Here is a 27,401-nt window from a genome sequence, read left to right as displayed (position 1 = left end):
TTTTCATTTGTTTTATTCTATTAAATAATATGATAAGTTGTAAATCAAAAGCAAAATTTCAGTTATATTCAATGTGAAATAAAGAATGATGGATACCATATACAATACTTCTGTCAGTTTCAACTTAATACAGAGAAAATTGAGGTTTTTTTTCTGTGGAAGGTGGAAGGTACCCATATTTTCAGCCATGTCTGTACGTAATACCAGTGAATTTCCAGCACCCAGTTTCTGGAACATACTGATACATGCAGACACACACATCTGCTGATCATCTCTTTATTTTGCAGTAATATTGACACCATATTCTACTGAGACTATTCTATCAAGGTGTTTGAAAAATGTGTATTAACACTGAATAAACATAGCTGCAAACAAAACGCTAAAAAATAAGGCATTGCTTGAGAAGCAAATACTGAAATGTATTTACAGCAGAATACTTCAGTCAAAAAGCCTTTTATATACAGAACTGTTCACTACTGATATGATCTACAGCTTAACACTGGTCTAGATAAAAAGGAAAACAACAAAGTACTAAGTAAAGTATAGACATTGTCAAGGTATTATACCTTATTATAACCCAACCAGAGTGTAATCTTATTGTTACTTACAGCTACTTAGCACTCTTAGTAAATACCAGCATTAATTACACACTGAGTATGTATTACAATATATCTGCAGTTTCAGAAAGCCTGCAAGACATTTCATACTAACAAGATCTATTTAAAAATAAAATACACAGCAACAACGCTGTCAAAACTAGTTGATCTCATACTAAAAGACTAAATGCTCTGAATCTGTAGAGGAAGAAAAAGGATATCACACTATTACTGTAGTTATTATTATTGCACAGTTTAGGAGTTTAAAAAACAACAAAACATAGGTTTAACCCTGCTAATACAAATGAACATGCAGTGCCAAGTAACTGAGTGGTGAACAGGATGTATAATAACTGGAGTAAGATATTGTTTTACTGTTTAAGGCTGTGAACTTTGATTCATCTGTCTTTTCAAGGGCTCTTGTACTCTGTGGAACTTAAACCCTCAAATCTGCTCTGTTGGCATGATTGATAAATGACTGATAAAGAGTCCATGTTGCAGCAGCACCTACAAAAGGATGAAATCTCTCTCTTTGGTTCTCTTCACTTAACTTTGAGGGTGTTACTCTTCCTTCGGGGCAGATCTTTCTGGACCTGGCGGGCCCGTGTGCCCAAGCCCAGAGACTGCAGAGACTCTGTGATGAAGCGCTGGGTGGGAGAAACACACAGCATCAGCAGCAGCTTCGCGTCGCCACCTGGTGGACAAGATAGAGAAGGACAAGAGGAGATTCAAGATGTTAACTAACTACAAAAAGAAGATTACACAAACTGTGCTTTTTCATTTTTAGACATGAACAAAGACATTTTCCAAAATTACTGACGTGTTTGAGTACGCATGAAAACACTGACATATGGAATATCTCAGCTGTTGTCGGGATGAATGAGTCTTTCCCAGTGGAAGCAGACCTGAGACACATGGGTCCCAGGTTTAAAGTGTGTGTGTCTCACCTATGGCGTCCTGTAGAAGGTGGGTGAGTTTGCTGTTCCTGTAGGGGACGTGTGGTCTCTGTTCGGCCAGAGCTCCCAGGACGTCCGACAGAGCAGAGAGACTGCGGTTTATACAGGACACCTCCCACAGACCTGCTCCTGAAACTCCAGACATACCTGACACACACACACACACACACACACACAATTATATTATCTTAGGCCCTGAAGATCAGCAGAAGGTTGTGGTTGTACTTTGCTGCTCAGTCAACATTTCCCGGGTAAATAAAGGTAAGAAAAATAATAATTACAAAGACCTGATCCCTCCTCTTTGTTAGCACTGATCTAACCTTTTCCTGTGGATTAATCATTTGATATTTAATGTTTTAAATACATGGAGAGAGAAAAAAAACGACTGGTAACTGATTGAAAACTGTTCAAACTAAAATACCCAAAAACAAAAAAAAGTCATCAACCTCATGTTTCCCAATACTGCACATTATATTGATGATACGTGATACAAAACAATACAAACCTAATGAGAAAGAGACAGATCTATTATTTGGTGAGTCCAGCTTAGTTTAAAAGGATGATTTAAGAATCTTTTTTTCTTAAGAATTGAATCAATAGAGCAAAGATGCGATGCTACTCGACACCTGAATTCTATTTTTGGCATCAGTTTATCATCTCAAACATGCCTAAGACTCCATTTTTGCAGTTTGATCTGTTAAAATGGGCATATTTTTCAGGTAAAATCTTGTCAGTTGCATCCTTAAAGGACATTGCAAATTGAAAGTCTGCAACCACTCAAAAATGTGATTTGCTTAATGGTACCTCACTTGAATGTTTGACCTTCACTGTGCAAAATGATGTATGTGCAGAGGTCGACACTAGAAGGCTGTTTTCACATTCATCTGCTAAAGTGGAAAGTTTCTCTGTGCTCAAATCTGGCGTGTACCTTCGAGCATAATTTGTGACATCACAACTAGTTTGGAAGCCAATCATAGACCGATATGCAACTTACCAACACACTCGCTTCCTGCCAGGTCAACCAGCTGCAGCTTGGTCCTGAACGGAGCCTGTGAGATGCTGTGTCTGGGGGAGGGGCAAGGGGAACTGAAGGGGGAGGGGCACGGAGAGGAGGCGGTGCTTGCGGAAAGATGTTCCTCAGATGAGTGGCGGGCGGCAAGGTTGGCACGGCGACAGCGCGGACTCCACCACTCCTTCTGGGTGGAGCGTTGCATGTCCTTCTTGGCACTCTGTAGCCTACGGGCTAAAGGAAAACGTAATAAAGTCACAGTGACGGATAAAAAGGCGTCATTTATGTTAACAAGAATTATCTAACTGTGCAGGTCTGTGAGTGAATGAATGCATCTCACCCAGGGCCACTGCGTTGGGGCTCTTGGAGGAAATGGTGAGTGTGACGATGAGGTGAGAGCGTGAAGAGTCGGTGTGGACGAGGGTGGGACAGTGAGCCCTGCGCTTCAGAACCCTGTTGACGATCTGCATCACTTCAGAGGCGTTACACACAGGCCTGTAGACGAAAAAAACAAAACATACAGAGACAGTCATTAAAACAAGACACGAACCTGGAATTTTATACCCTAAAACTGCAATAATTATTTTTTTGGCAACTCGGTTACAGAAAAACTCCAGAACAAATGAAATAAAAATAAACCTTATTAAGTTGTTATGGCAAGAAAATTAGCACATAATTGCCTTCTTTAAAAATCCAGCAGGCACAGGAGTTTCTGGCCACTTGACAAATGTAATTTTCCGTCTCCTTTTAGCTCTGTTTTAGTCTCCACCAACTCCTGAGCTTGCTAGATTCATCACCTGCTTTCTTCACCTTTACCTGTCTACCATTTGGTGCTGGTGCAGGTAGCATCTAGTGAGTTTATCAGAAATTTTTAGCTGAAAATAGCGTTCTACTGCCGCTTGAAACAAGGTTGATTTGACATGAGTTTTCAGAACATACAATCAAAACAATGAGCTGAAAGGGACTAAAAAAACTCAGCCGAGTCGTTTGAGCCATTTCAGCCTTTTTTTAGTGGTGTAATAGCAAAGTCTTATTTTTAACAAGACACAGCTTCAGCTCTGGCTGTACTCACTCGTGTGTGAGGGAGGTGACCTGGCTGGTACCAGAGGAGGTGGTGATGACGTCCCGGCGCTGGCCTGCGGCGTTGCCCTGCTCATCTCTGGCCAGCAGGTCGAACACCTCGTTGTTGTACACCTCCATCACTGACACCTCCACCGTGTGGCTCTCAACAGGCTTCTCAGAGATCAGCCTGGGTCACACACACACACACACACACACACACACACACACACACACACACACACACGAGAACAGATATACAAACATGGACAGGTAAAAAGAGAAGGAAAGGTCAATGTTTCAGCCAAATTATATTCTATTTCAGCTCAAAGTGCACATTATGGATTAATGGAATGAATTAATTACATTTCTGATTGATTAAACGACACAATAGACCAGATCTACTGTGGTTTCAGCTTCATATAAAGCTAGACGCAGAGCACAAAAGCATCTAGATTCTGCAAAAAGACAAATGACAGGCTTTTCTTCCTCAGTGAGTCTGCAGTCTGTTACCGAAAGAGCTCAGCAGCAGCCTTGGGTATAATACCCTGCTGTGCCTCCTGCTGCGTCCCTGAGTGCTCCTCCAGCAGCTGGGATCCCATCATGGTGTGAGTCTTCCCGCTGCCTGTCTGCCCGTACGCCATGATACACACATTATAGCTGCGGGGCAGTGAGGCAGATGACAGTCAACTGATGCTGAATCCATGAGGCCATATTGTGCTGTTTGTCGTGTATTTTATAAAGTTTTTTTTCTGCACGCTCACCCATCCAGCAGAGACGTGAGGAGTGGCTTGACTTCCTCAAACACGGCTTCCTGGGAATCTTCTGGTCCGTGCACCCTGGAGGAAGCAAAATCATCACAGTGAGTTTTCATTAATAAAATGAAAATAAAATAGAATAATGCACACTTCACTGTGTTTTATTTTACCTCTCAAACTCAAACATCTTGTTTTGCACTGGAGTCCCCGTCTTTATGCAATTTACCATCACTGTGTCCTTAAAACAACAAATGAAGAAGAAAGTAGTGAGGACACTGAAGCAGACCAACAACTAAATAAAATCCAACACTAAGAGTCTGTGAAACTCACATCACTGACTGCATAGACCACTTCCTCTGATGATGCAGGCCTGAAAGACACAAGAACCAGGATTGGATTATCTTCATCTTTTCAAGCAAGGAAAAAATCTTCATATCTCAGTTAGGATACAGTATTTGTTTAGTGTTGGCACATGACCCACCCTGATCCAGAAGGATAGGACTGGATGTGGTCAAAGGGCAGAACTGGACGCACCCTGCAATGAACCCTGATGTTCCCTCTCAGCTCCTGTAGGAAAACAGAGAAAAAATGGAGGGAGATCAACATTAGAGCCCATCAGATTTGCTCACCCACCATAACTACATGGCAATAAAACATCTTTCCTCACCACCACTGTGTTGTGAAGTTCTCTCCTCCTCTGCCTCTCTGCTCTGCACCTCTCCCTCTCCTCCTCCAGAGAGCGCTCCAGAGCCTCCACACGAGCCTGCAAGTCTGGTCAGGGAGAGCAGAAAGCTGGTTGAGCGGAAACGATGTTAAATGTGTTTCTAATAAATCCAATCAGTATCATAAACATGAACAGCTTTTGCGCAGACTTTTAACATCATTAAGTCAATGACATGTTCATTTTGAGAAAGTTAAACGATAAAAATGAAAAGCCTCTACACGGCATTTCACATTGCATGCCACCAGGTCAGATTTGGCAGCAAATCTGGTGCAGCACAGTGTAAAACTTGCAGCTCTATCTTAAAATAGACAACAGCAGTTGTGAATGAAACTCTGGCTGCATAACAATCTACTCCAAGTCAGAGGCACCTGTTCTCTGATCTAAACCTTTGAATTCAGGCCAAGTCTTTAATCCTGGAACACACATGTACAAACATACACTTGGCACAAAACACCTCCATTCACACAAAGGACAGGCTCAGACATTCAAGAATAGGTTGGGTTAATTATAAATATAATTGAATAGAATCTAAATTTTCTTTTTCTTTAGATATCATTTAAAATAAAAATTACTTTCAAACTTCCCACAAAACAGTAACAGATCAGTTCGAATAATATCCTATTGTGGGATATGGGTTGCGGATGTATAATTTTTCCACATGATCTCAGCTTAGTTCAATGCACAAGACTAGGTTGCTGGTTGCTATTGCTGCATCATAAATCATAGTCATTAAAATTATGAAAAACCATGATTTGTTTCTTCATCTGGATTTGACTGGATTATCTCTAGTGATGAGATGCCTTACTTGATTTTTTTAAAAATCTGGGCGAGTGTATCAAAAATGGCGGACTGCAAAGATACCAGGATGGTGATTTTAACAGGTCAATTTAGCATCATGTAGCTGTTAAAAATCAGCTGCATAAAATACCAAATAAAATGCAACATAAGATGAAATATTTCAGTAACTTCAATTAAAATACAGACTGGTTGATCCTAACAAGAAATAGAATATTTTCTCATTTTTTAAGTACAGGTAATAACTACAAATTTCTTCAACTCTATTAACTGGGATCAATGATAAAAGGTCATGAAACACCATTTGGTTTGGCGCAGCCTGTAGCGTTATGCACAGTGTATTCACAGGCTTATGTGGGCCAAAGCATTTGACAAGATCAGTTCCCACCAATCCACAGAGCCGCAGTGACAAGCCAGCTGACTTGTGGGATAATATAGAATAGGACAGTCAACCTTGACCAACCTCAAAGGGCGGGGTGAGAGAAAGGAGAGAGAGAGGAGAGGAGGGGAGGTTACAGCGTGAGAGGATTACCAGCCAGCACACACATCCTAATTGAGATACAGCCGGCACAACCTGTAAGCCACTTCAGTATGGAGCCAGGGTGAAAGAGTGAGTGACAGAAGAGGAAGTATAAGGCAGAAAACGTAAAACAGGACAAGTATGTTGTCCCAGTAATTTCACATTATTTAATGTGTTTTGGTGCTGATTTAAACATGAATCCACCGAGAAAATATTCATATTGTTGACACTGAAAAGCTGCCTGCTTGCTCCACCTCAGCTCCTCAGCTCCATCCCGTTGCCACAAATCTGATTTTCTGTCTCCAAAAAAAAAAAAAAAAAAAAACTCCCAAGATGGCCACTAATTATAAATCCAAGCTTCAAAATGTTCACACTCAGATACTTACTTTGAACCTCATCTGCACTGTGACCATTTAGAGTAGAACTGGCTTGTCCCACCTTCTCCAGCAGCTGCTTGCTCTGCTCCTCCAGCTCAGAGGCAAAGCTCACATACACTGCAAAAAGCTCACTCAGGTCCTGCTTCACAACCTGCCACACACACACACACACAGAGCAAACATGAAGTGTGAAGGTTACGTTTATCTACTGAAGGCAAGTGTGTGTGTTTTTTGTGTGTGTTTCTACACTGTATAACCTGCCTTGGATCTTGGATTTAGATGCTATTTAGGGAAACATCTCAACAAGACAGACGTAAGGACAACTCACCACCGACTGTACCATGTGCACACACACACACACACGTTTCTCTAAGTGCATTTGTACCTGGACTCCGGAGAGGAGTTTGGCAAGGGTTGACCGGGTTATCTCCTGTGCATTCCCCTGGTGCCGATGATGGCTTAGGGCCGTGGTTTCTGCTTCATGGTCCCGACGCAGTTTCCCCAAACACTGAAGAGAAGATCAGCATGCTTATTCTGCACCACTTTGTTCACTTTATGCCAAACTACAGTATGACTGACATTTTGGGGAGACTAGTTTGTTTGTCAGCTGCTGAGTAGTTGAAAATCATAGAAACTGACAAATTTCTATTATAGAATTTTTACTCAAATGTGCTGATAAACACTCACAATGTTGAGATAGTAGGTAACTAGCCTGACAGTATCTCGCATGTTAATGAATGAGAACCTGTACAGTAGCATCTCTGATCCTACACAGTCAGTAATGGTGTTATTCAGCATGATAGCATCCTTTTTTGAATGATCAGAGACCACTTATTCGTTCTATAGGAAGTTAATAGAATGACCAGTTTACTGACAAACTAAAAATGCTGCAAAGAAAGTGAATAAATACATTGCTGCTCACAGGTGTAACTGAGCTACATCGATTACATGACATTACAATTTTATGGACTAAATAAAAGGCCTTTCTCACATAGAGTTGCTACCTTCCTGAAATGAAAATACAGAACACCAGTGGGGAAAGGGGGACTATACATGACCTTAGATTGACGAGCTCTGACTACTGTGGACCTACAGTCTAACAAATACAGTATTTGATTTTTGCATTATGCTCATTTTAAGCAGAGTTATCTAAAGATATAACATAAAAATGCCCACACACTTGGTTGTGAGAAGTCCTATTCATACCATACATTATCACATCAAGGAAACTGCAGTAGCTTCAACCATTTACCAGACCAATTCTGGCTCTACAGTGAGAAGTCACGTCAGCGAATAATAAGCAGATGAAATGACAGTAAAACGTGTCCCAGCCATGCAGTTTTGAACTCAGTGTTTTGAAATGCCTACATAGCTGTGAGGCTTACAACCATGCACGTCAAACAATTAATAATTATCTGTAGATACTCAAAAACATGCGCAACTGCCCACATAAACTGTGGGACTCATAGGTCCGCACTCAAAATAATTTGTTTTGCAATCATCTATGCAAATACTATTCTGCTCTTCTTGTCCCAGCGGAGAAAAGCAATAGAATTACAGCATATGATGACACATTTACAAACAAAACTCATGCTCACCTCATCTAATTTCCCAAAATAGTCCACACAACGGCCATGTCCTCCTGTCTATCCTCCCTTTTTCACGTTTTTCTTCTGTGTTCTGTGGCACTCCAACGATTAGCCTGCAGCTGGTAACTCTCCGCTTGAAGTGCCACACTAACGTCAGCTCGTTTAATGACATATTCACCGCCTTGTTGGTTTTCTGGAGGTTTAGATTTTAAGTTTATCATACCATACTTAACTTTGCAGAGAAGTTCACTAGGTGCGAGACGTGTTTACTATGCACTTGCCGTCGTCACGGAAACGCGACGCCATATTGGTTTGACGCAAACGGCACTGATTGGCTGGACCCTCGTATCGTAGCAACGCTGTCACTCACGGCCAATGAGAAGCGCATTCTCTGTTAGAGTAGCAGCAGACAGGGATAGCAGAGCAGGAAACACCTTGTTTCTCGTCTAACCTTTAATGTTTATCTCCCATAGACCTGTACTGAATTGATTCTCAAAAATACGGCACTAATGCGCGTCTCGTATCAGTTCAATACGGAAAATGTATTTAATTTCCTATTACGGGACGATTCTGTATTTTACGAGACGGGTGCCAAAGCACAGGTGTACTCAGTATCATTAATGATGTAAATAAGTCATGACAGAGAGCCAGCATGCACAATAATAATAGAACTTGGAGCTGTCATCGTTAATTAATGTTATTCATTTCACCTGTGCTTTTTCTACAATGAAAATAGCCTAAAACCCAATTTGTCATCTCACTTTGGGTATTACTAGTTGCCTACTAACATCCAAACTAGTCTTTTGCTAAAGTGACAGTGCTGGGATGATTTTCTTATGTCTTTATTCTCATATTACACACTAAGAACTGTGTTCTAATATTTCAGTCTACCAAAAACCTTAAACCTGTGTTTTAAAGGAAATACAGTGTAAACCTGCGGATAAACTAAAGGTGGGAACAAGCTTTTCAAGATGACACAAACTGAATAGTATCAAATTAAATGCTGAATTCCTCTTCAAACTCATTCAAAAGTCTAATTCATTCACATGCAGCAGTACTGTACCAAGGTCTAAAAACCTCTTAAAGACGATGATGTCTAAAGCCCGCACACACAAACACACCCGCACACTTGGCACAAAAATCATTCAGATCAGAACACACAGTCATTCACACAAAGGAGTCATTCAGGAGGTCAAGGAATAAATTTAGTGGACAATGCGGATGTATAATAGAAAATAATAGAATAAATGAGTAGAATAGAATAAAGGGTTAAGTCTCTGAGTGATGAATGGCAGAAATCTTCTTACCTCAGCAAGTCTTAAATGAAGAATAGCATTCTCTGTCTCCAGTTCAAGTATTCGCTCCTCTTTACTCTGAAAATACAATTAAAAATTGCAGCATGACTCAATAGTAGCTACACCTTCTAGTTATTAGGCTACATGTTTGTTTTTTAAAAGTTACTAGGAAAACATGAATGAATAAACTTCAGTACAAGTCGCTCTACAGTCTCTGATACACTAATAATAAGGCCATAGTGAGTAATTTAGCTGCCACTTACTCTCAGTTTGTGCTCCAGCAGGTGAACCTGATGTGCAAATATCTGGTCCCGGTTTATAAAGAGAGGCATTTTTTGTTTTCCCCTGAAATAAAAGGAGATAAAAGACAGGAGAGTGTGTAGCCTCGTCTCTTTTCCTTCTCAGATGATCAAGTCGTGTCCTCTCAGGTCATATAATCCGATTAGAAACAGCCAACAACTCTCACTGCTTACCTGTTTCCTTCGCAGAGGGGAGGAGGATGATGAAAACGGACGCTCAGGCAAACTACATGATAATTTTGATAACTTCTGACGGGACATGTGATGATGTCAATTCATTTATGCAACTATTGCCTTCATTATTATTGTTTTCTTCTGGTAACTCATAATTTACAATTTAATGTGATATTGTATGCCATAATGTTTGAGTAGCTGCACTCACAGGCGGCGTGTTGTTCATTCAGTTGTGAGACAACAAGTAAACTAATGTTAGAGGGCAGCAGAGCTCCCAAAGAGGGGAAGAAATTAAACGAGGAAGAAGAAATACTTCCGCATAGTCACAGCTTCTCTCAGGACAACAGCAACAGACTCATTCTTGTCATAAAATGGCCAAATTGAAAGACAAACGACGAGAGAAAATCAGTGTCGCCACTGAGGTGAGACGTTGAAGGCATTTCCTTGCTTTATGCTACCTGGTAGCTCTTTTGCTAACTGCTGCAAAGTTAAACCAATGTTCAGCGTTGCCTGTACACATTTCAGTCATTCATTCACCGTCCTGTCTGTATTTTCTTATAAGCTGTATTTCACCTGTTATTATGTTCAGATTGACCGTTTGGAGGAGCGGCGGGCGCGTTGCCAGGGCAACCTGGAGAGAGCAGAGTTCAGGAGCAGGAAAGAGAAGCTCTCTGAGAAGGAGAGGTGAGGATGATGATGGAGACTGTGACATTTAAAACCAGTGGTGTAAAGTAACTAAGCACGTTTACTCAAGTACTGTACTTAAGTTCAAGATGAGGTACTTGTATTTTACTTGAGTATTTCCATTTGATGCTACTTTATACTTCCACTCCTCTACAGTTCAAATGATCCAATATTTCAAATAAATATAAAATATTTCAAAGACTTGAGAAAAAGTCCAAAAACTGAAAACAGATTTGTGTATCAGAACTTTGTTTTTTTTCTTTGCTCTCCCATTAATCATCTCACGACCCCTCAGATTTATCTTTGTGACCCTTTGGGGGGGGGCCTGACCCTTAGGTTGGGAACCACTGGACTAAACTAGCAAACTGTATAAAGTAGTTCAAACTAGCTCCACCTCTAGCAGCTACAACAGTAACATGCTGCTCTAACACTGATGCTTCAGTATTAATAATCTAATGATGTCATATATATAGTAATATTCAGAGGGACCAAACCACTACTTTTAATGCAATACTGTAAGTACATTTAACTGCTAACACTTATGTACTTTTACTTATGTATGTTTTTTCATGCAGGACTTGTTATGAAGTATTTTACATTGCTGTATTGGTACTTTTAATAAAGTAAAGGATCTGAATAGTTTTTCCACCACTGGTTAAAAAAACCTAACAAAGTACTTTCTCATTTTGCTGCTTGTCCGGAGAGTGAAAAAAAAATCATATGTGCTTTCTGCTCCACAGACAGGAACTGGATGATGAAATGGCAATTATGAATGAGAGGGTTGAAAAGTTAGGTAAGTCTATATCCACAAAATGCTTATTCATGCTGTACAAGTGACTGCAGTATATTCTACAAACAGTATGATGGTCTTCTGCTGTGGCTTGTGGCCCCTCCTGTCCACTTGTCAAAGTTGTTAAAATTGCTCCTGATAGCCAGACCAGCGCCTTGTCCATGATTAGTGTGTAAATGGGTGAATGAGTATAGCACTTTGTCCTATCAAGGTTGAAAAGTTAACTCCATTTACCATATATACATAACATATACATAAAAAAACAGAAGATCACAGAATAGTGGTAGGCAAATAGCGGCCCCTGGGCCAAATCTAGCCCCACAATAAAAATATTTGGCCCCCTAATGAAATCATACATTTTCCCTTTTACACATTACAATCTTTTTTTTTTTTTTTTTTTTACATAACTTTATAAATCTACAGTAGATAACAATGTAAACACAAGACTCAATAAATCATAATAAATATGACCTTGTCACATCTTATAAACTTGCCAGATGAATAATAAATTTTATTTTCTTCCTCTAGACAAGGAGCTGCAGATGTTAAGAGGAGAGAACAGGAAGAACATGCTGCTGTCAGTGGCTCTGCTGGCTGTCAGCGCTCTCTTCTACTACATCTTCATCTACAGTGAAGAAGACTCATGATACCAGCCACTCTCTCAAAGGGACCTACTGCTCTTCAAGGAGCTCAGGACAGGCGTGTCATTAGATTGACGGTCAGGCCAGGACTTTGCACATGCAGCAGTACATGAAACAACTGATGTGCGTGTTGAGGAAGTACCTCAGTTCTGCCTCTAGATGGCATCTTTGTCATTTTCATGATCTTTTTTTGGTAATTATGTTGGATTTATCCAGCACAGTGTTCCCACCCAACAAAGTTACTTTTTGCAAGTCAAAGTGCCACCTGTCAGCATCATGCTGTCATCACACAGGCTTATATGAGCAAACATCATAAAGAGAGATGCTGCCTTGTCTCAGCCTCAGCAACACTGTGTTTTGATAGTTTGTGTTAATACTAAACTATCAGGTGACAACATTGAATATTCAGTGTGTGCCTTGCCTGTTGGTCACCTCATGATAATCCCAACCTACATAATGGACATCTATACACTGCTGCAGGTGAAACGGGATTGTATAACCAGCGACTTAGTACATTTTGTAACACATACATGTATGAGGTTATATTAAAGTGAGTCGTTTTGTCATTTCCCTAGCTTCACATCTTTTATTTTCAGCGCTGTATGAAGACTTTACTGTATAAAATGACATCTGACATGAGGAAGAATGTATATACAAAAAAATGTTTTTTCACAGAAATAACCAATTAACTGTAAAGTTTGCCTTATGTCATAACTTAAATGTATTATTGCTCTGTTTTATACAATACATTGGTCAGACACTTTATCAAATGGTGCCAATCAAATCTGCTTTTCTATTTTTCATTGACATATGAATAAATATATTCACTAATGCATGGTACACATGACGTGCGGTTAAATGGATGAAAATATGTGACACATTTGTTTCTCTTATTAAATATGAGTTTTGGCAATACAGCAGATACACAGTTTTTCTGCTTTTTATATGAATGTTGACCTATCTTCTAACAGGAGGTAAAAAAAATGCCAAACATGTTTACAAATATCTATCTTCTAATAGGATTATAAAAAAGACATGAGGTATGAGAATTGACTAATAATTGGTCTGTTCATCTGCTATTTGGTCTTTTTGTTTTCATATATATAATAAATGCTTCAAATCCATTTTGGAAACATATTTGTTTACTACCTGAAATTCACAGGTTCAGTATCTGCAGTGTGTTCATATTTTAAAATCACAATATTTTCATTTATAAAATCTAATTTGCAAGCAGATGACTCAGCTTTAATACTAGCCCAAATTTGTCCAGTTATATGCGTCATTTTCACATCACACACGATGTGAAACACATCAGGAGATTTAATATGTTGATGGAACAGAGTAAGTTTATATTATGTAAGACTATAATATAATTTCAGTAGTGGGGAAGATTAGGAATTTCATTCCTATTAATTCCTGATATTGATTCTCGTCACTTAAAAACCCAAGACTCATAATCATTTTGGCCCTCATTATTAGCTATGTTCTCATTCAGGACTGAATAGATTTAATAGCTGAAATTATGCTTCACCCACATTCCCCTGGTCAAACTCTTTCATGTAATGAAAGGCATTAAAATGATGTGAACTTAGTAAATCAATGATCATTATCTGCCATTATTTTAGCTGTAAAGACATTTTCTTAACCCAATTTCACCTAAAGACCAAATGATTATCCCCATAAGTTGTGTTATCAAAGGTTGCAGTGATTCTCTGTGTCACTGCTCTTATTATATTCTGTTGTTGAGCATTTTACACCTATTGTAATACCTTTCATACAGGTCAGGTTTGGTGCAGCTGAGCTGATGGTTCAGATGATTTTATTACTGTCCTGCATTTAAATGTCTCTGATGTTTTATAGCTGTAGCCTTACCAAGTCTGAGCTCTTTTCTTTGTTATAATTCCAATTCAGGGCTGATGATTTTCTATTTCTTATTGTCATTGAATCCCAGGAAAAGACCAACAATGTGTTTGTCCAACCCTCAATTAATTTCCTATTGAGGATGTAAATTATAGATTTAACCTTTTACAAATATATCATTTTAAAAATCAATTTACACAGGACTAAAACGTGCATTTGTTTGGGACTACTTTCAGACGTGGATTCATTGCACTACTGTGTATTTAAGGCAGCAGGACAATGTATGTGTGATTAACTCAAAATAAACTACAGTGCCCATGTTCATCGTAATGAAGGAACGTGTCAGCCAGTGCACAAATGTAGCTCACTTGTGTGTTTTAAATAGTTTTTGGACAACAATAGAGATCTATGGTCTTTTCAAAGGATTTGCTGACAATGAAAAAAATACAGAATATCACCACACTTATCTGTTAATTACAATCAATTCAGATTCTTTGCTTTGGATGCACAGGGGAGATATTTTTCATGTGGTGGGAATCAAGATAAAGACTGCCCCGTGAATAATTGTTTGTGTGCCCTCCCTCCTACACACACTATTATCACAAACACAGTCCACGGCACGCCTACACACGCTCATTCTCTCATCCCCAGATAAAACATGTGTAAACAGGCCCATTATGCAACACTTCTGTGGGATTTAAAAGATGATTATGGCCACTGGATATGTTTAAATCGTCCTTTTTACATGGTAGATGATATTATTGCTCATTTAAAATCATTTGAAAATGAACCCTTCAGAGGTGAAAAGTAACACATTTTCTAATTATCCTCAATATTTTGATAAGTAACATTTCTGGTAAGTGCTTTAAAAAAAAACCTGGACTTGATTTTTGAAAACTTATTTACTCATAAGTATAATATGAGTGAGTTGACATTTCTCATTTACAATAAAACAATTGATAAATGACTGAGGAAAAGTAAAAGAAAAGAAAAAAACTCTGGACTTCCTGTGAATTACACCTTGAAATATATAAAAGTCCCTCTGTTTGAAAACATACTTCTGCACAGGTACTGACCTTCTGTGCAGTTTCACATTTCATGACACAGTGTGTTAAGTGGCCCCAAGTCATGAAAGTACATGACTTATTGAAAACACACAAAAAAACTATTTCAGAATAGAGCTGTCTGAACACCAAAATGCCAGATGTCACTTTGAATTCTTTTGTATCTAACACAGCAGGATGTGGAGGCGGAGGTTCAGTGTCTACACGCAGGTCAGACGTCATTATGTAAGTACTGCAACAGTTGTTTGGTCTTCAGGTCCTTCTTTTTTGGCCAAATCACTTGAGTCACGACATTATGAAGGTTTTATATCAGTTTGGTTATTTTTCAATTTTAATTGGTACAGCTTTTTCTGTCTTGTATGGTGTGCGTACATGTCGGTTAAATGTATATGCAATGCAAATGCATTATGTACATTTATTATATTATCTATTAGTGGTTGAAGAAGTATTCAGATCCTTTATTTAAGAAAAAAGTAACAATACCTCAATGTAAAATACATTCTAAGTAAAAGTCCTGCATTTGAAACAGCACTTAAGTAAAAGTACAATTATTATCAGCAAAACATAAAGAAATACTCAAGTACCTCAAATTGTACTTAAGTACAGTATTTGAGTAAATCTACTTACACTATTATTATGTGGACGTCAGAGATGTTGTGTACTTGTAGTTATGTGACCTTATTTTACACGTGCAAGTGAATATCACCAATGTGTCTTGTGTTGTCATTTTTTGATGGAAAGCAATGTTTTCTCCCTTCAAGTAGCCTACCTGCAGAGATTTAGTTTGATTTTTCTTGTTCAGTGTCTGTACTTGACGCTTTTAAACAGTATATTTCCATCTTTGATAACTAATCAACACATACACTCCCACATACGGCATGCAGTGAACTTTATAATCATTTAAAACCACAACATCATTTTCACTCTGTACATCTATATATTTTTTTACTTAAAGCATTCACTGTTATCATGCTCTTGCTACATTTACATAATTGCATTTTATGCAGCTGTCTCATCCTGACTGATGTGCAATGAGAGTGAAAGTATATTAAACTTATTTCTTTTAAATTTGCAGCATTAAAAGCAGCTAATAGTGAGGAGTTAAAGGATCAGTGTGTAGGATTTAGTGTCATCTAATGGTGAGGTTGCAGATTGCAACCGACTGAATACCCCTCCCCCTCCCCTTCCAAGCATGTAGGAGAATCTACGGTGGCCGCGAAACTGGCCTTTAGAGCCAGTGTTTGGTATGTCCATTCTGGGCTACTGTCCATGTGCAACATGTCGGCCTCTGTGGAAGAGGATCCTCTCTCTATGTAGATATAAAGGGCTCATTCAAAGTAACGAAAACACAATGATTCTTATTTTCAGGTGATTATATACTAATTAAAACATACTTATGGATATTATATTGCATTTTTGCCAAGCCCATTCTGTCATTAAATTCTACACACTGCACCTTTAAGTCATCATGTCCAGATAATAATGCAAGTCCTATTTGTGAGTCCTTAGGCTGGTCATGACTGAATTTATCCCCTCCACACCTAATTTCTACATTAGTCATCATTGCTGCAGTGGTGACGAATCTCCTAATAAGTAAATAGGAGTTTCTCTTGGAAAGATGAAGAGAGCAGAGTCAAGTAGAGGGGGAGGATAGGAGGGTGACAGGTGTAATTCATAGCGTGGGGAAGAGTTCATTTGTTGCAGAGCTCTTAGAGAGTTGAGCTTTCAGGCTATGATGGTTAGACTACTCTCTTTGTAATGATTTTTTTATTGGTGAAAATACAGGCAGAGCACAAGTGTTCTGTATTTAACATTTTTCAACAGTTAGACTACTCTCTGATTGGGGTAGGGAGGTTCTTTGAGTGGAGGGAGAAGAGAGGTGTATCAGACAAGGAGAGCTGATGAGACTGAATGAAGTAAGGTGAGAGTAATGGAGTAGTGATGCATGCAGCAGACAATAGGTAAAGTGGTTGCAGTTCCTGACACGTTCAGATTCAGCATTTTTATCTGCCTTCTTAACCCTCTTAACCTATTATCTTGCAGGTCAAATTGACCTGCTCAGGGGAGTATTTCATCCAGCATGATACTTTCTTTCCTTGCCTTAACTGTTGTAATGAACTTCCAATTTTAAGCATAGCTGAGTCCCTGGCATGTCTAAATAATTGAGATAATGCTTTTGTCAAACTGACCTGGTAGCGGAAATGGAGGCTAAAGGTCTAAATTAAACCAACATTTGCTTGAGCTTTGGTTGGCTGCTTCTTCCTGTCATTTTCTCTTAAATATCTCACCACACAAACACAGACATTCACATATAGTCCCTCTAATAACAAGGAATCCAAAAACCTTCTTATTCAGCTACTACAATGATTGTTGACCTCTCCCTCCTTTTTTAGCATTTAGAGTGTGACAGACAGCAGTAAAATAGCCACTTATAGTCTGTCAGGACCCTTCAGAGGGACCAGGAGTTAATCCACAGATACAGATAGACTGTAACCCACTAGTGACCCTTGCCTATTGAATAAATATAAGCTCTTTATCCTCATGGCACTGACTTCTAGTTTCAGGGTCCTGGTATTGTGCATGTTGGCTCACTGTCACACTGTCACAACTTATTGGGACACCTGAATAAAACTGAGCCATCGTTATTGCTATTTGTAACACCTGTGATTTTCCTACAGCAAAGTGAAAATGTCTGCTGTGAAAAAGACCTGTGGCACATACCTAGCTGCTATAAAGAGAAGGCAAACATACTTCTATAACCTTGAGGAACCTTGGACTTGTAGTTCATTATCAGGGTCAAATGAAAAAGCACTAGCAGCTCACTGGTAGCTCAAATATTGATAATATTTTTAGACTTTGGTTGGTTTATTTTTGCATTCAATTAATGTTTTGCATTCATTTGGACGTGGATGATGAAACTATGTAACATGTAACATTTCAGAGGGTTACGTTTTCTCTAGAAATCACCGGGAATAATGAACACAGCAGTGTTTCTCCATATGTGGACGTGCTTTACCTGGACTTTGATCATTTTAATTTGATTTAATAGTGAAGTGCTCTTGCAGCCGTGTACTGCACATTAATTTACAGCCGATACACTGATACACCTGGCAATATTTATGGTGATGTTCATGATTTTCAGACAACTATTTACAGTAATATTCTACAGTGTAAAATGGCAAAATAATTAGATATAACCTCAGTCTGTTTGAATAATTCCATAACAGCAACAGCATTTTACCTTCGATAAATCTTCTATAAGTAGCCTCCAGGACATTCTGCCCTTTTTATTGTGTTATTTAACTTCTAAAGTAAACATAATGAGGAGGCACAAGCACAAAGCTAAAACCCCAAATGGCGTGTTGCTGTCCACAACGCTTATTAAGCTCATTGTACCTTGAAAAATGTCCCTCACCCACACCCACCATGTCACACAGTGTTTTTCTGAGAAGCCAGAAGGAGAAAGGATTTAATGTCCCCTGGGCCAGGTTTAGGACTGGTCTCTCTCTCCTAAACACACTCACTCATAGACACACACAGAACTTCACACAGCATGCGTGCAGCATATACAGTGCACATACAGGAGGCACATGCGCACCCACCCACAATCTGGCAAGTTACACATGACGAAACCTGGTAGGAGCCAGGCTACTAACAAGTACACTCATACAGTGCAATCCTGTGCCAACACACACACACTAATTGTTTGAACAGGCCACAGGCAAAGGAGCAAAAGCAAATGACGATAACTTTTATTGCAAAGCAGATTTTATGTAGCTGAAGTGGGCATGTCCCCGCTTTTCCAGGAGATAAAGTGAATGTTTGCGTCTATGCATGTGTGTGTGTGTGTGTGTGTGTGTATGTGCATCACAGTAAACCCCAGCGTCTAATAATCACCATGTAGGAGGTTCCAGGTGTTCCCCAGATACCACTGCAATTCCCATGGGGAGTTACAACAGAAATTAATGCCAGTATTGATTTTTTGTTTCTTCTGCCATCTGCATCTCAAACATTCCTGCAACACCGCTTTCATATAAATATGAAATGACAACCCAGGAGGGAGGCAAAAAAAATGGCAATTTGTGTGATTACACAATCGATAACAGCAAAGCCTTTTCCATCGAGCTAATGGATAACTCAGTAATAGTAATGTTCCTATGGAGAGCATTTGCTACGCCACTGTAATTAATGTTATTAATGAGGGAATCATTCAACTGTGTACTTCGGTAATTGCCTGCAGAGCTGCTCAGGTCTGCCATGATCAAGCATTACATAATTCAAACACTGCTACCAACTTCTATTTAGTCTAATGGATGTAATATCAAAGTGAAGGGCTAAAGGGGAATTTCAGTGTTGTTAATATTAACCTCGGCAAGAATAAAGAGCCCACTTTGCTTCTGAGAAGAGATAACTTAGACTTATGAGATGTATTTTGTGACTTCTTATTCATGTGAGCTGTAAGTCAGATATCAGACGCACTCACACTCTTGATTTCAGGCTCTGATGCCAATGGATACAAGTAAATAAATACAAGTGTGGAGGCAAGATAAAACAGTCAAAGGTCGTGTCTTTATGACCTCCACAGCTACACAGCAGTCAGCTCTGTGCTGAGGAGCTCCAGGTGTAATTTTACAAGGTAACCAGAAGAAGAGAAGCGCATGTTGAGCAGTGTGTGGGATCAAAATTGTTGCCACAGGTCATGGCAATGACTCAACAAGCAAGGTGTAACATCGCAAGTGTTCAAGCTGGTCACGCAGACAGTTGTGGATTGTGTACCCAAGGTTGATGGGCACAGATGTGTAAAAGTTCATGCCAAAGGTGCACAATGGGAAGTTTGTGAACAGAAAAGTGTACTCCATCAATTTAATATTGTACTTCCAAACGCCAATGGGGTGTTGCAAGAAAAAAGAGAAGCTATTAACTGGTTTATCTAGAAAAAAAATATTGTACAGTGACAAAAGGGTCGCTGTCAGGTGAAAAGGAAGAAAAGAAAGGAGATTTTACTCAATCGGATTGTGAAAGGCAGTTATAAAATCACAAAAGCTGAAATTGCAATATCTAAAGATGACAATTCATCTAATTAGCTTTGCCAATATATACTACAACATTTTAGAAATTTAACCTTTATACATTTTATACAGTAGTCTATTGCCATGAGTAAACTTTACTGTGTACAAACAGGTGGTCAACTGATTTGGTGGGTGACCAAAAGCAACATCTGTTGAGGCGGAGCAAAAAGACAAGATGAACAAACATCTCCTGCTCTCATAGTGCACAGGCCTCAGCAGTCCATTAGTAGCCTCCAGCAGCATCCTTCACCTTTCCCCCACTTTGTGATCAGCCTTCAACTGACTGAGACATTCAAACTGGAGACTATTAGAACTGATAGTCTAGGAGCAAGTGCAGTGACTCTTGTTTTGCTGTTGTACGGGAGCTGCTGTTTAGACATGAATGGGATTGAACTGTCCAACAGAGACAAAACAAGAGTTATAAAAAGTCCAAGTCTAACAGAAAATGACATTGGTTGAGAGCCCTGCATCATTTTCTAGTCTTGAGGTGCTCTTGTGTTGCACAGTCCTCAATCAAAAACTACTCTAAAAGGTCTAAAGTGCAATATTAACATGCTGATATTAACCGTGGTCACTGTCTTGATAGATTATTTAGTTAAGTTTAGCATACTTGCTTATTAGCACTAAAGGCAAAGTACAGCTGAGGATGGTGGGGCTGTCATTTGTTTTGCAGATATTTGGTCACCAACGTCAGACAGATTCATCCTTTGGGGATCATGAATGTCTGCACTAAATTTCATGCCGATCCATGCAAGTGTTGTTGAGATACTTTAGACCAAAGTAGTGGACCAGCTGAAGGCTATCCTTGGAGCCACACTGCTAGCATGACTAAAAATTCTTCTGCTATGCCACTGCTGTATTCAACTGTTCATGTGAATCTGTCCTGAGCACTTAATCCAATAATACATTGCATTGAATTTTTATGTTCAGTAATTACGTAATCATGCTAATGAGCCAATGACACTGTCAGTATACTAAAGCCATGTTTAAAATAGGATTCACTGAGTTCATACAGTTTGACATAGAGTAAGTTAAAGCTGGGTATTGCACAATATATGAATCAGATGTAATGTGAAGTAATGAGTGGGGAAAGTTATTACAGGGAAGAACATAAATATAAGTGTTGAAAAAATGTCCACCATAGCCTTGTAAGGATTTTGTAGCTGTTTGTTCAAATGTTAAAATTAAAAGATGATTTACTCTTTAATTGAAACACAAAGGAATCAAAAGGCACTTGCTGGATGTCGTTCTAGGTACAAGAATAAACATCTTATTTTACTTTTACAGCATTTCTAAATATGACTTATTACTGGTCTGTGGCAGTATCGTTGTCCCTGTGTGGCACTCTGATGCCCTGAACCAGTACCTGTTTAAACAGCCTGGCAGATAAACGGCTGTGTTTGTGGCTGCATTGGCTGCCAAGTTCATTCAGCCTTTACAGCGCAGCTGACAGGGAGAGCAGACAGACTTATTAGCATCTCTCATTTCGCTCTGTCACACACACATACACGTGTCTGTCTTTCCTGAATCATGATTGCAGATGCTGGTGAGATAAAGCAAGATAAGGCACTACTCTAAACAACCTTTTTCATTTCCTGCACTTGCAACGTATAGTGCATCATATCTGATCAATGCAAACATAAACCAAGGCCAGTAAAGACTAACACTGATACTGAGTTGCATGAAAAAAATGCCTCCTTGACTCCTGCAGCTTTAATAGTTGGGCTCATTTCTATTTATCATGAAACAGGCGTTTATTATTACACCTGCTCATCGTGGAGAGGAGGTAATCAAAACTCCCAGGAGGCACACTGACCACATGGCACATGTTTTCACACGTTTGTGGTATCTCTCTCTCTCTACGAGTCTGCCTCATTCACTCTCTCTCTTTCTCTGCCACACATACACACACACAGTGCACGCACAGACTGAGCAAACAGGATTCAAATCTGTCTAGGTGTAAATTGAAGCTATTTTCCGGGGCAAGGTACTTGCTTTCTCAATGTGCCATTAGCCTCTTCAAACAGACCCACCTGCGCTCCGGAGGAAGAGACTAGAACGAATGAATGTAAAAAAAACAAAAACAAGTCGGCTGTAACACACGGAGCCCTTCATAGAAAAGTGACACAGTAAAGACACGTGATGGAGCCACAGCTGGATTTTTATCCTTTTATTCCTCTTGTAGAAAATGTACATCAAAGACAATACAATACAAAATAGAAAATGGCACACGGCACTCACAAGTTCAAACGTTTAAACACAAGAAGGGCTATACAATACTGCTTTGGCATTTCAAAAAACATTGAGTAAAGTGCAAGATTTTCCATTCCTTTTCTCATTTAAGTACATTCACAGGTTTGTTTTTTTCACAGAAGATTCTTGTTCACAGCATTTCCAAAATCTCATCCTAACTTGTGTTGAGACATAATAAAGTGCAGATACAGTATGCATGAGAGACACATTTCTAGCATCACACCCCATTTGTGTTAGTAAAGCATTCACTGTCAACTGAAAGCAGATTGTCGATGGTCACAGGATGGTTTGTCTTTTGCTCTCTCTCTCTTCTCACACACTAACACTCACACACACACACACTCTCTCATACACAAAGAGCCCTAGCACCTTTAGACCTCACTTGGTGACCTGGACCGATAGGCCCCGTTGGCCTGAAAGCAGCCACAGAGAAGCATATAGATGGAGCGCTGGATCTCTGCGTTTCTGTAGGCGTAGATAATAGGGTTGATCATGGAGTTGTAGGTGGCTGGCAGCAGTGTAGCATAGGTGTACACCGATGGATACTCCCGTTCGCCCACCAAGCAGTAGATGGCGAAGGGAAGCCAGCTGGCACCAAATGTCCCCAAGATGATGGCCAAAGTGGAGACCCCCTTCTTGGTGGCGATATAATGCGACGTGGCAAAGAAGTGTTGCTGGAGGGCAATCTGGTGGGCGTGGTGGCACACAATCTTGCAAATCTTGAAGTAGAGGGTCAGCATGAGCACGAAGATGATGAAGAAGGAGGTGGCCAGGAGTGTGACATTGCTCCGGGTCAAAGGGCGGACGATGCTGCAGGAGGCTGGTTCATCCAGGCAGTTCCAGCCGAGCACCGGCAGCAAGCCCAGGAACAGAGACACCCCCCACGTCCCCAGTAACATCAGGTGCACATACTGCAGCGTCTTCTCTGAGAAGTATGTCAGGGCGTTGTAGAGAGAGAAGTAACGGTCCACTGTTATAGCCAAAAGGCTGCTGATGGATGCTGTGAAAGAGGCTACCAGGAAGCCTACGGTGATAAGGCTGATAGTCTCAGAAGAGATCACATATTGAAACACAAAGTTCAGGATTAATCCCATGCCGGCCAGCAGATCTGCTGTGGCCAGGCTCCCAATCAGCACAAACATGGGAGTCCTTAGTGTTGGCGTGTAGAAGATGATTGCTACCACTATGGCATTTTCGCAGGCGATGACAGTGCCTGACATGCAGAGCATAATGTCCCATGGGTTGATAGGGAAGTCTAGTGGGGCAGTGGAGAACTCCAGGCTGCTGTTGAGCTCTGGAGAATCAGCCTCCATCCATTGGAGAGCTTCTCCAGCCACAGGACTCGCAGAGGAGTCATTCACCAGCAGCGACTCGTTCATATCTCCACGTTGTCTTTTCTTTGTCCTGTGGGCAGCAGAGAAGAACAAGTAGATTGGTTTGTTAATATGATGTTTCAAGTCAGAATTCTCTTTTCGCTAGTCTCTTTTTGAGGAGGTCAGGGTTTGCTACATGACAGAACCACTCGAGCTCCTAGGGATTAAGTGTCTTGCTCACTGACACTTCTGCACTTCTTCCCTGTTGGCAAGCATTTGCTTAATAAGCCTAAACTGTCCTGCACAGTGAGTCTGAAATTCTGAGACTGAAATTCACTCCTGCCAGATACAAACATCTATATACATATATCAAATAATTTACAAATACCTATGATAAATTAGACTTCTAAAGTGAGGCAATTACATTTGTTTTCACCATAGTCATTTGTAAAAACAAAACAAAAACAAAATCATGCAAAACTACCAAGGAAAATCCACCCTGTAATTCTATAATATGTACTGTTCAGCTCAGTTCTTAGTTGTGAATTTGAGTTCAGTAGCAGAAAAAACAGACAGTAGTGATGAAGTCATCTACAAAGCTTAGAGCTGGTGCATAGTGAATAAGTACTTAAACAACTCCCAGGACAGATTTTCTAGTGTAATTTCACATATGAAAGCCCAACATTCAAATATATCTATTTAAGAAGAAACAAAGAAAAATCTCTATGATGAATTTAAGTTTGATGCTCCAATTTTGAGCTTGGAGGAAGAGTTGGCTGTTAGGTGTTGACTTTATCGTCAAAAATCATTGCCATAACACAATGTAAATGCTGTTTTAAGATAGATTTCCCCTTCAAAAGTTACTGAGATAATGCTACAGCAGCAAAAGGCAAATGTGCTGTCCAGGGTGCTGAAATCACAGCAACTTTAACTATAGGTAACTAAATACTGAAAAACTGAACACCTCGTAGTCAGTCTTTTATATTATATGTTTTAATTCTTTTACAAGAACTTACAGTGTGATTGTGGTGCCTAATAATGACATAATTGATACTTTTATTCCCTAAGTTAGTAGCAAATGTCTCCCTTTGATATTGTATAATTCCTGCGTCCCTCTTAAGTTTTTCTTATACCCTTTATTCTCTTTAGAGAGACAACGTAAAGTTAAACAAAAGCAGCTGACATAAAATAAGGTATTCATTATTTTTCTGGTAAATTTACATAAAAGTTTAGGATACCTACCTCCGTGACAAAACTGAATGAGCTGAGATTTTCGTTGAAATTGGAGCCCCTCGTCGAAGGTAAAACAGAAAAAGCAAAAGAAAGCAACGGATGCCCCCTTTTCTCGCTCCCTTAAACCCTCTCAGGTGAAGCCCTTGATTTTGTTATGCTTCCCACGCATGGGACAGACACCCAGGGCCGGGGTGGTGTGAAGCATTGGCTGATGTTCAGCTCGGCGAGGAAGATGAATGTGAGGAGAAGGAGGAGGAGGAGGAGGAGGACGAGAGGGGACCGACCACAGACGCGTACGGAGAGCTTTAAATCCAAGTTACGTCATGGCAGAGAAAGAGAGAGAGAGAGAATGAGAGAGAATGAGAGAGAGAGAGAGAGAGAGAGAGAGAGAGAGAGAGAGAGAGAGAGAGAGAGAGAGAGAGAGAGAGAGAGATGCTCTTTCTCTCTTTGGCATCAAGACTTCTGCATAATTTTTCACTGAGAAAATTAAAGATTCTTGCACCAACCCAGCACACCTCTGCTGAAACGCCTGAGCAATCTGAATTCAGGCAACAGTTTAGGAACACACAAAGTCCCAGGTAGACCTGTTAAGTATCATGAATACTATGAAATAAAGGGCACAAATAAGCCCTTTATAACTTTATACTTTATAACTATAAAGTGACATTTGCTTATGAAGTCACTCATTACCTAAGTTATATTCCATTTGCAGTATACACTGGGATACACTGCAGTAAATGTGCATTTCATGCATTTACTGCAGTGTATCCCAGAGTTTTACACGGAAGAAAAGTGAGTCATCTTGCCTTAAACACCTGCTAACTTCAACTAATTTCAGCAGTGGTATCAGAGGAGAATCTGTGGAAAGTATTGGGATCCATAAATCAATATCAGCCTTCAAATAGGTATTGGCATCCGGGAATACTAACAAGCCCAACATGTGTTTACTGTAAAGTGGTGCTTATCTTTTATCTCTTATCTCTATCTTTTTAAATTTCTGTAACTGAACACATCTAAAGACAGAGTTTCACACTGAACAGGTGGCGTGACTCACGTTGTCTGCTAATTTATGAGCTATAATTTCAAGAGCGCAGTTGACAATTTTGGTGTCTCATGATGGTCTACATCCTGTTCAGATGGTTTTCTTTTCTTTCCTGCTCGGAGAGAAACTCTTAAGAACAGAAACATGACTTGTTGTCAGCAGCATTGATCCAAAACAAATAAACGTTAGCCTTCAAATATATTTATGTATTCTGCCATCAGCAATTAGCGCCAGTTTAACACTGTGTTGCTATAGCAACCCCTACTGGCGCAGTTCCGTGACAGTTGTCTTTTAATTGACATATTTCCACGCACTGTTTTGTGACTATAAACATATTTTATCCACTCTCCAAATGCCCTTGTTAAACTATAGTTATAGCTATTCCATTCATTATTGCTATTTTTCGTATGTGTATGTAATTTGAGATGTTTATTAGAGGTTTTTCGTTATCTGTTTAGTGCCAACCAAGACGAGTTAGCTCGTTTAGGCTAATGTTGCTAATTAAGATTCTAAGTAGCCTAGTTGTTAATTTACTGTTGGGCTAGTGCTGGTTATTTTATATTTCTTTTGTGGACTCCAGGTTTATATTTACACACCACATTAATTACTGTGCTGTACTTACGTTTTGGCTAATGCTGTTGTTTCAACGTTAACTTTTAACTTTAACATACTAATCCAATATTACTGTATAATGGTTACTCAGTATAACATTTGTTTATAGTGTTGCATTTTGTCTAATATGTTACCACAATGGCTGTTTTCCCCAATGCTCTTTTTACTGTTTTACAGATTCTTCCAGTAAAAACCTAAAAAACCATCTTCCACCTTGAGCACATAATGTAAATGTTTAGCTTGCTGCATACAGAAGCAGTGGACTTACATGCATAGTGAGGACAGAAGATTATCAGTTGAGCTCTTGTACTGATACAGCAAATGCTGTAGTAACTTTTAATAAATAACAAATACTGATCCAGAGCTTTCTCACAGCAGATAATTTTACTTGTCCTATAGCAGGAAAAGCACATGTGCAACTAATATCATTAATGGTAGTTCACCAAAATGGAATGTAGCCATTAGAAATGCTAACACAGTGTTTAATAAGACAAAAGGTGTACTGGTTGTTTCATATGTAAGTGCAGCCAGGGAAGAAAGTGAGAGCAACAGCAGGAGAGAAGAGATGGAGAGACTTATTAAAGCCGCTGTAGACAGATAGAGGGTGCTCACGTAGGCGTAGCAGATGGTCTGCACAAAATAACTAATGCACTCTGGGAGAAGGAGAACAATCCTATACAGTATGCAAA

The 27,401-nt window shown here is 39.6% G+C and overlaps 3 protein-coding genes across 7 annotated transcripts; 1 reads left to right on the top strand and 2 right to left on the bottom strand.

Moving 5' to 3' along the window:
• Positions 1-260: 260 nt before the first annotated feature.
• Positions 261-10,239, bottom strand: kif25 (kinesin family member 25). The gene is made up of 16 exons (XM_042391438.1): positions 10,152-10,239; positions 9,942-10,023; positions 9,691-9,756; positions 7,180-7,302; positions 6,804-6,945; positions 5,046-5,149; positions 4,860-4,945; positions 4,709-4,748; positions 4,549-4,616; positions 4,385-4,459; positions 4,134-4,280; positions 3,634-3,810; positions 2,902-3,056; positions 2,547-2,795; positions 1,544-1,699; positions 261-1,290 (listed from the first exon to the last, which is right to left on the bottom strand). Exons 2-16 carry the CDS (start codon positions 10,008-10,010, stop codon positions 1,139-1,141), a joined length of 1,809 nt encoding a protein of 602 aa, XP_042247372.1. The 5' UTR covers positions 10,011-10,023; positions 10,152-10,239; the 3' UTR covers positions 261-1,138.
• A 186-nt stretch (positions 10,240-10,425) lies between these two features.
• Positions 10,426-13,188, top strand: ccdc167 (coiled-coil domain containing 167). Its single transcript, XM_042391439.1, has 4 exons — positions 10,426-10,573; positions 10,741-10,835; positions 11,576-11,628; positions 12,154-13,188. Exons 1-4 carry the CDS (start codon positions 10,523-10,525, stop codon positions 12,270-12,272), a joined length of 318 nt encoding a protein of 105 aa, XP_042247373.1. The 5' UTR covers positions 10,426-10,522; the 3' UTR covers positions 12,273-13,188.
• Positions 13,189-22,441: 9,253 nt separating this feature from the next.
• LOC121882532 (G-protein coupled receptor 6) lies at positions 22,442-27,135 on the bottom strand. 5 transcript variants are annotated; one of them, XM_042390860.1, is made up of 3 exons: positions 26,847-26,873; positions 25,068-25,361; positions 22,442-23,916 (listed from the first exon to the last, which is right to left on the bottom strand). In XM_042390860.1, exon 3 carries the CDS (start codon positions 23,889-23,891, stop codon positions 22,884-22,886), a length of 1,008 nt encoding a protein of 335 aa, XP_042246794.1. In that variant the 5' UTR covers positions 23,892-23,916; positions 25,068-25,361; positions 26,847-26,873; the 3' UTR covers positions 22,442-22,883. The 5 variants fall into 5 exon arrangements, with proteins under 5 accessions (XP_042246794.1, XP_042246792.1, XP_042246790.1 ...); XM_042390858.1 differs by lacking the exons at positions 25,068-25,361; positions 26,847-26,873 and adding an exon at positions 26,981-27,135; XM_042390856.1 differs by lacking the exon at positions 25,068-25,361 and having other exon boundaries at positions 26,723-26,952.
• Positions 27,136-27,401: the final 266 nt, after the last annotated feature.

Source organism: Thunnus maccoyii, chromosome 17, assembly GCF_910596095.1.
Source record: "Thunnus maccoyii chromosome 17, fThuMac1.1, whole genome shotgun sequence".
NCBI lineage: Eukaryota > Metazoa > Chordata > Actinopteri > Scombriformes > Scombridae > Thunnus > Thunnus maccoyii.
The sequence above is the reverse complement of the archived record's forward strand: the minus strand, read 5'-3'. Positions and strand labels throughout refer to the sequence as shown.

Bases quoted from the DNA above. Each gene is read 5' to 3' on its own strand.
- kif25 (XM_042391438.1), bottom strand. From the start codon at position 10,010: ATGCCTCTCTTTATAAACCGGGACCAGATATTTGCACATCAGGTTCAC. The intron at 4,749-4,859 runs GTGGGTCATGTG...TGTGTCTTTCAG, and splicing joins TCCTATCCTTCTGGATCAGG to GCCTGCATCATCAGAGGAAG. The intron at 3,811-4,133 runs GTAACAGACTGC...TGTGTGACCCAG, and splicing joins GCTGCTGCTGAGCTCTTTCG to GCTGATCTCTGAGAAGCCTG.
- LOC121882532 (XM_042390856.1), bottom strand. From the start codon at position 26,769: ATGTTAAAGTTAAAAGTTAACGTTGAAACAACAGCATTAGCCAAAAC. The intron at 23,917-26,722 runs GTAAGTACAGCA...TGCTGCCCACAG, and splicing joins ACAACAGCATTAGCCAAAAC to GACAAAGAAAAGACAACGTG.
- ccdc167 (XM_042391439.1), top strand. From the start codon at position 10,523: ATGGCCAAATTGAAAGACAAACGACGAGAGAAAATCAGTGTCGCCACT. The intron at 10,574-10,740 runs GTGAGACGTTGA...TATTATGTTCAG, and splicing joins AAATCAGTGTCGCCACTGAG to ATTGACCGTTTGGAGGAGCG. The intron at 11,629-12,153 runs GTAAGTCTATAT...TTCTTCCTCTAG, and splicing joins TGAGAGGGTTGAAAAGTTAG to ACAAGGAGCTGCAGATGTTA.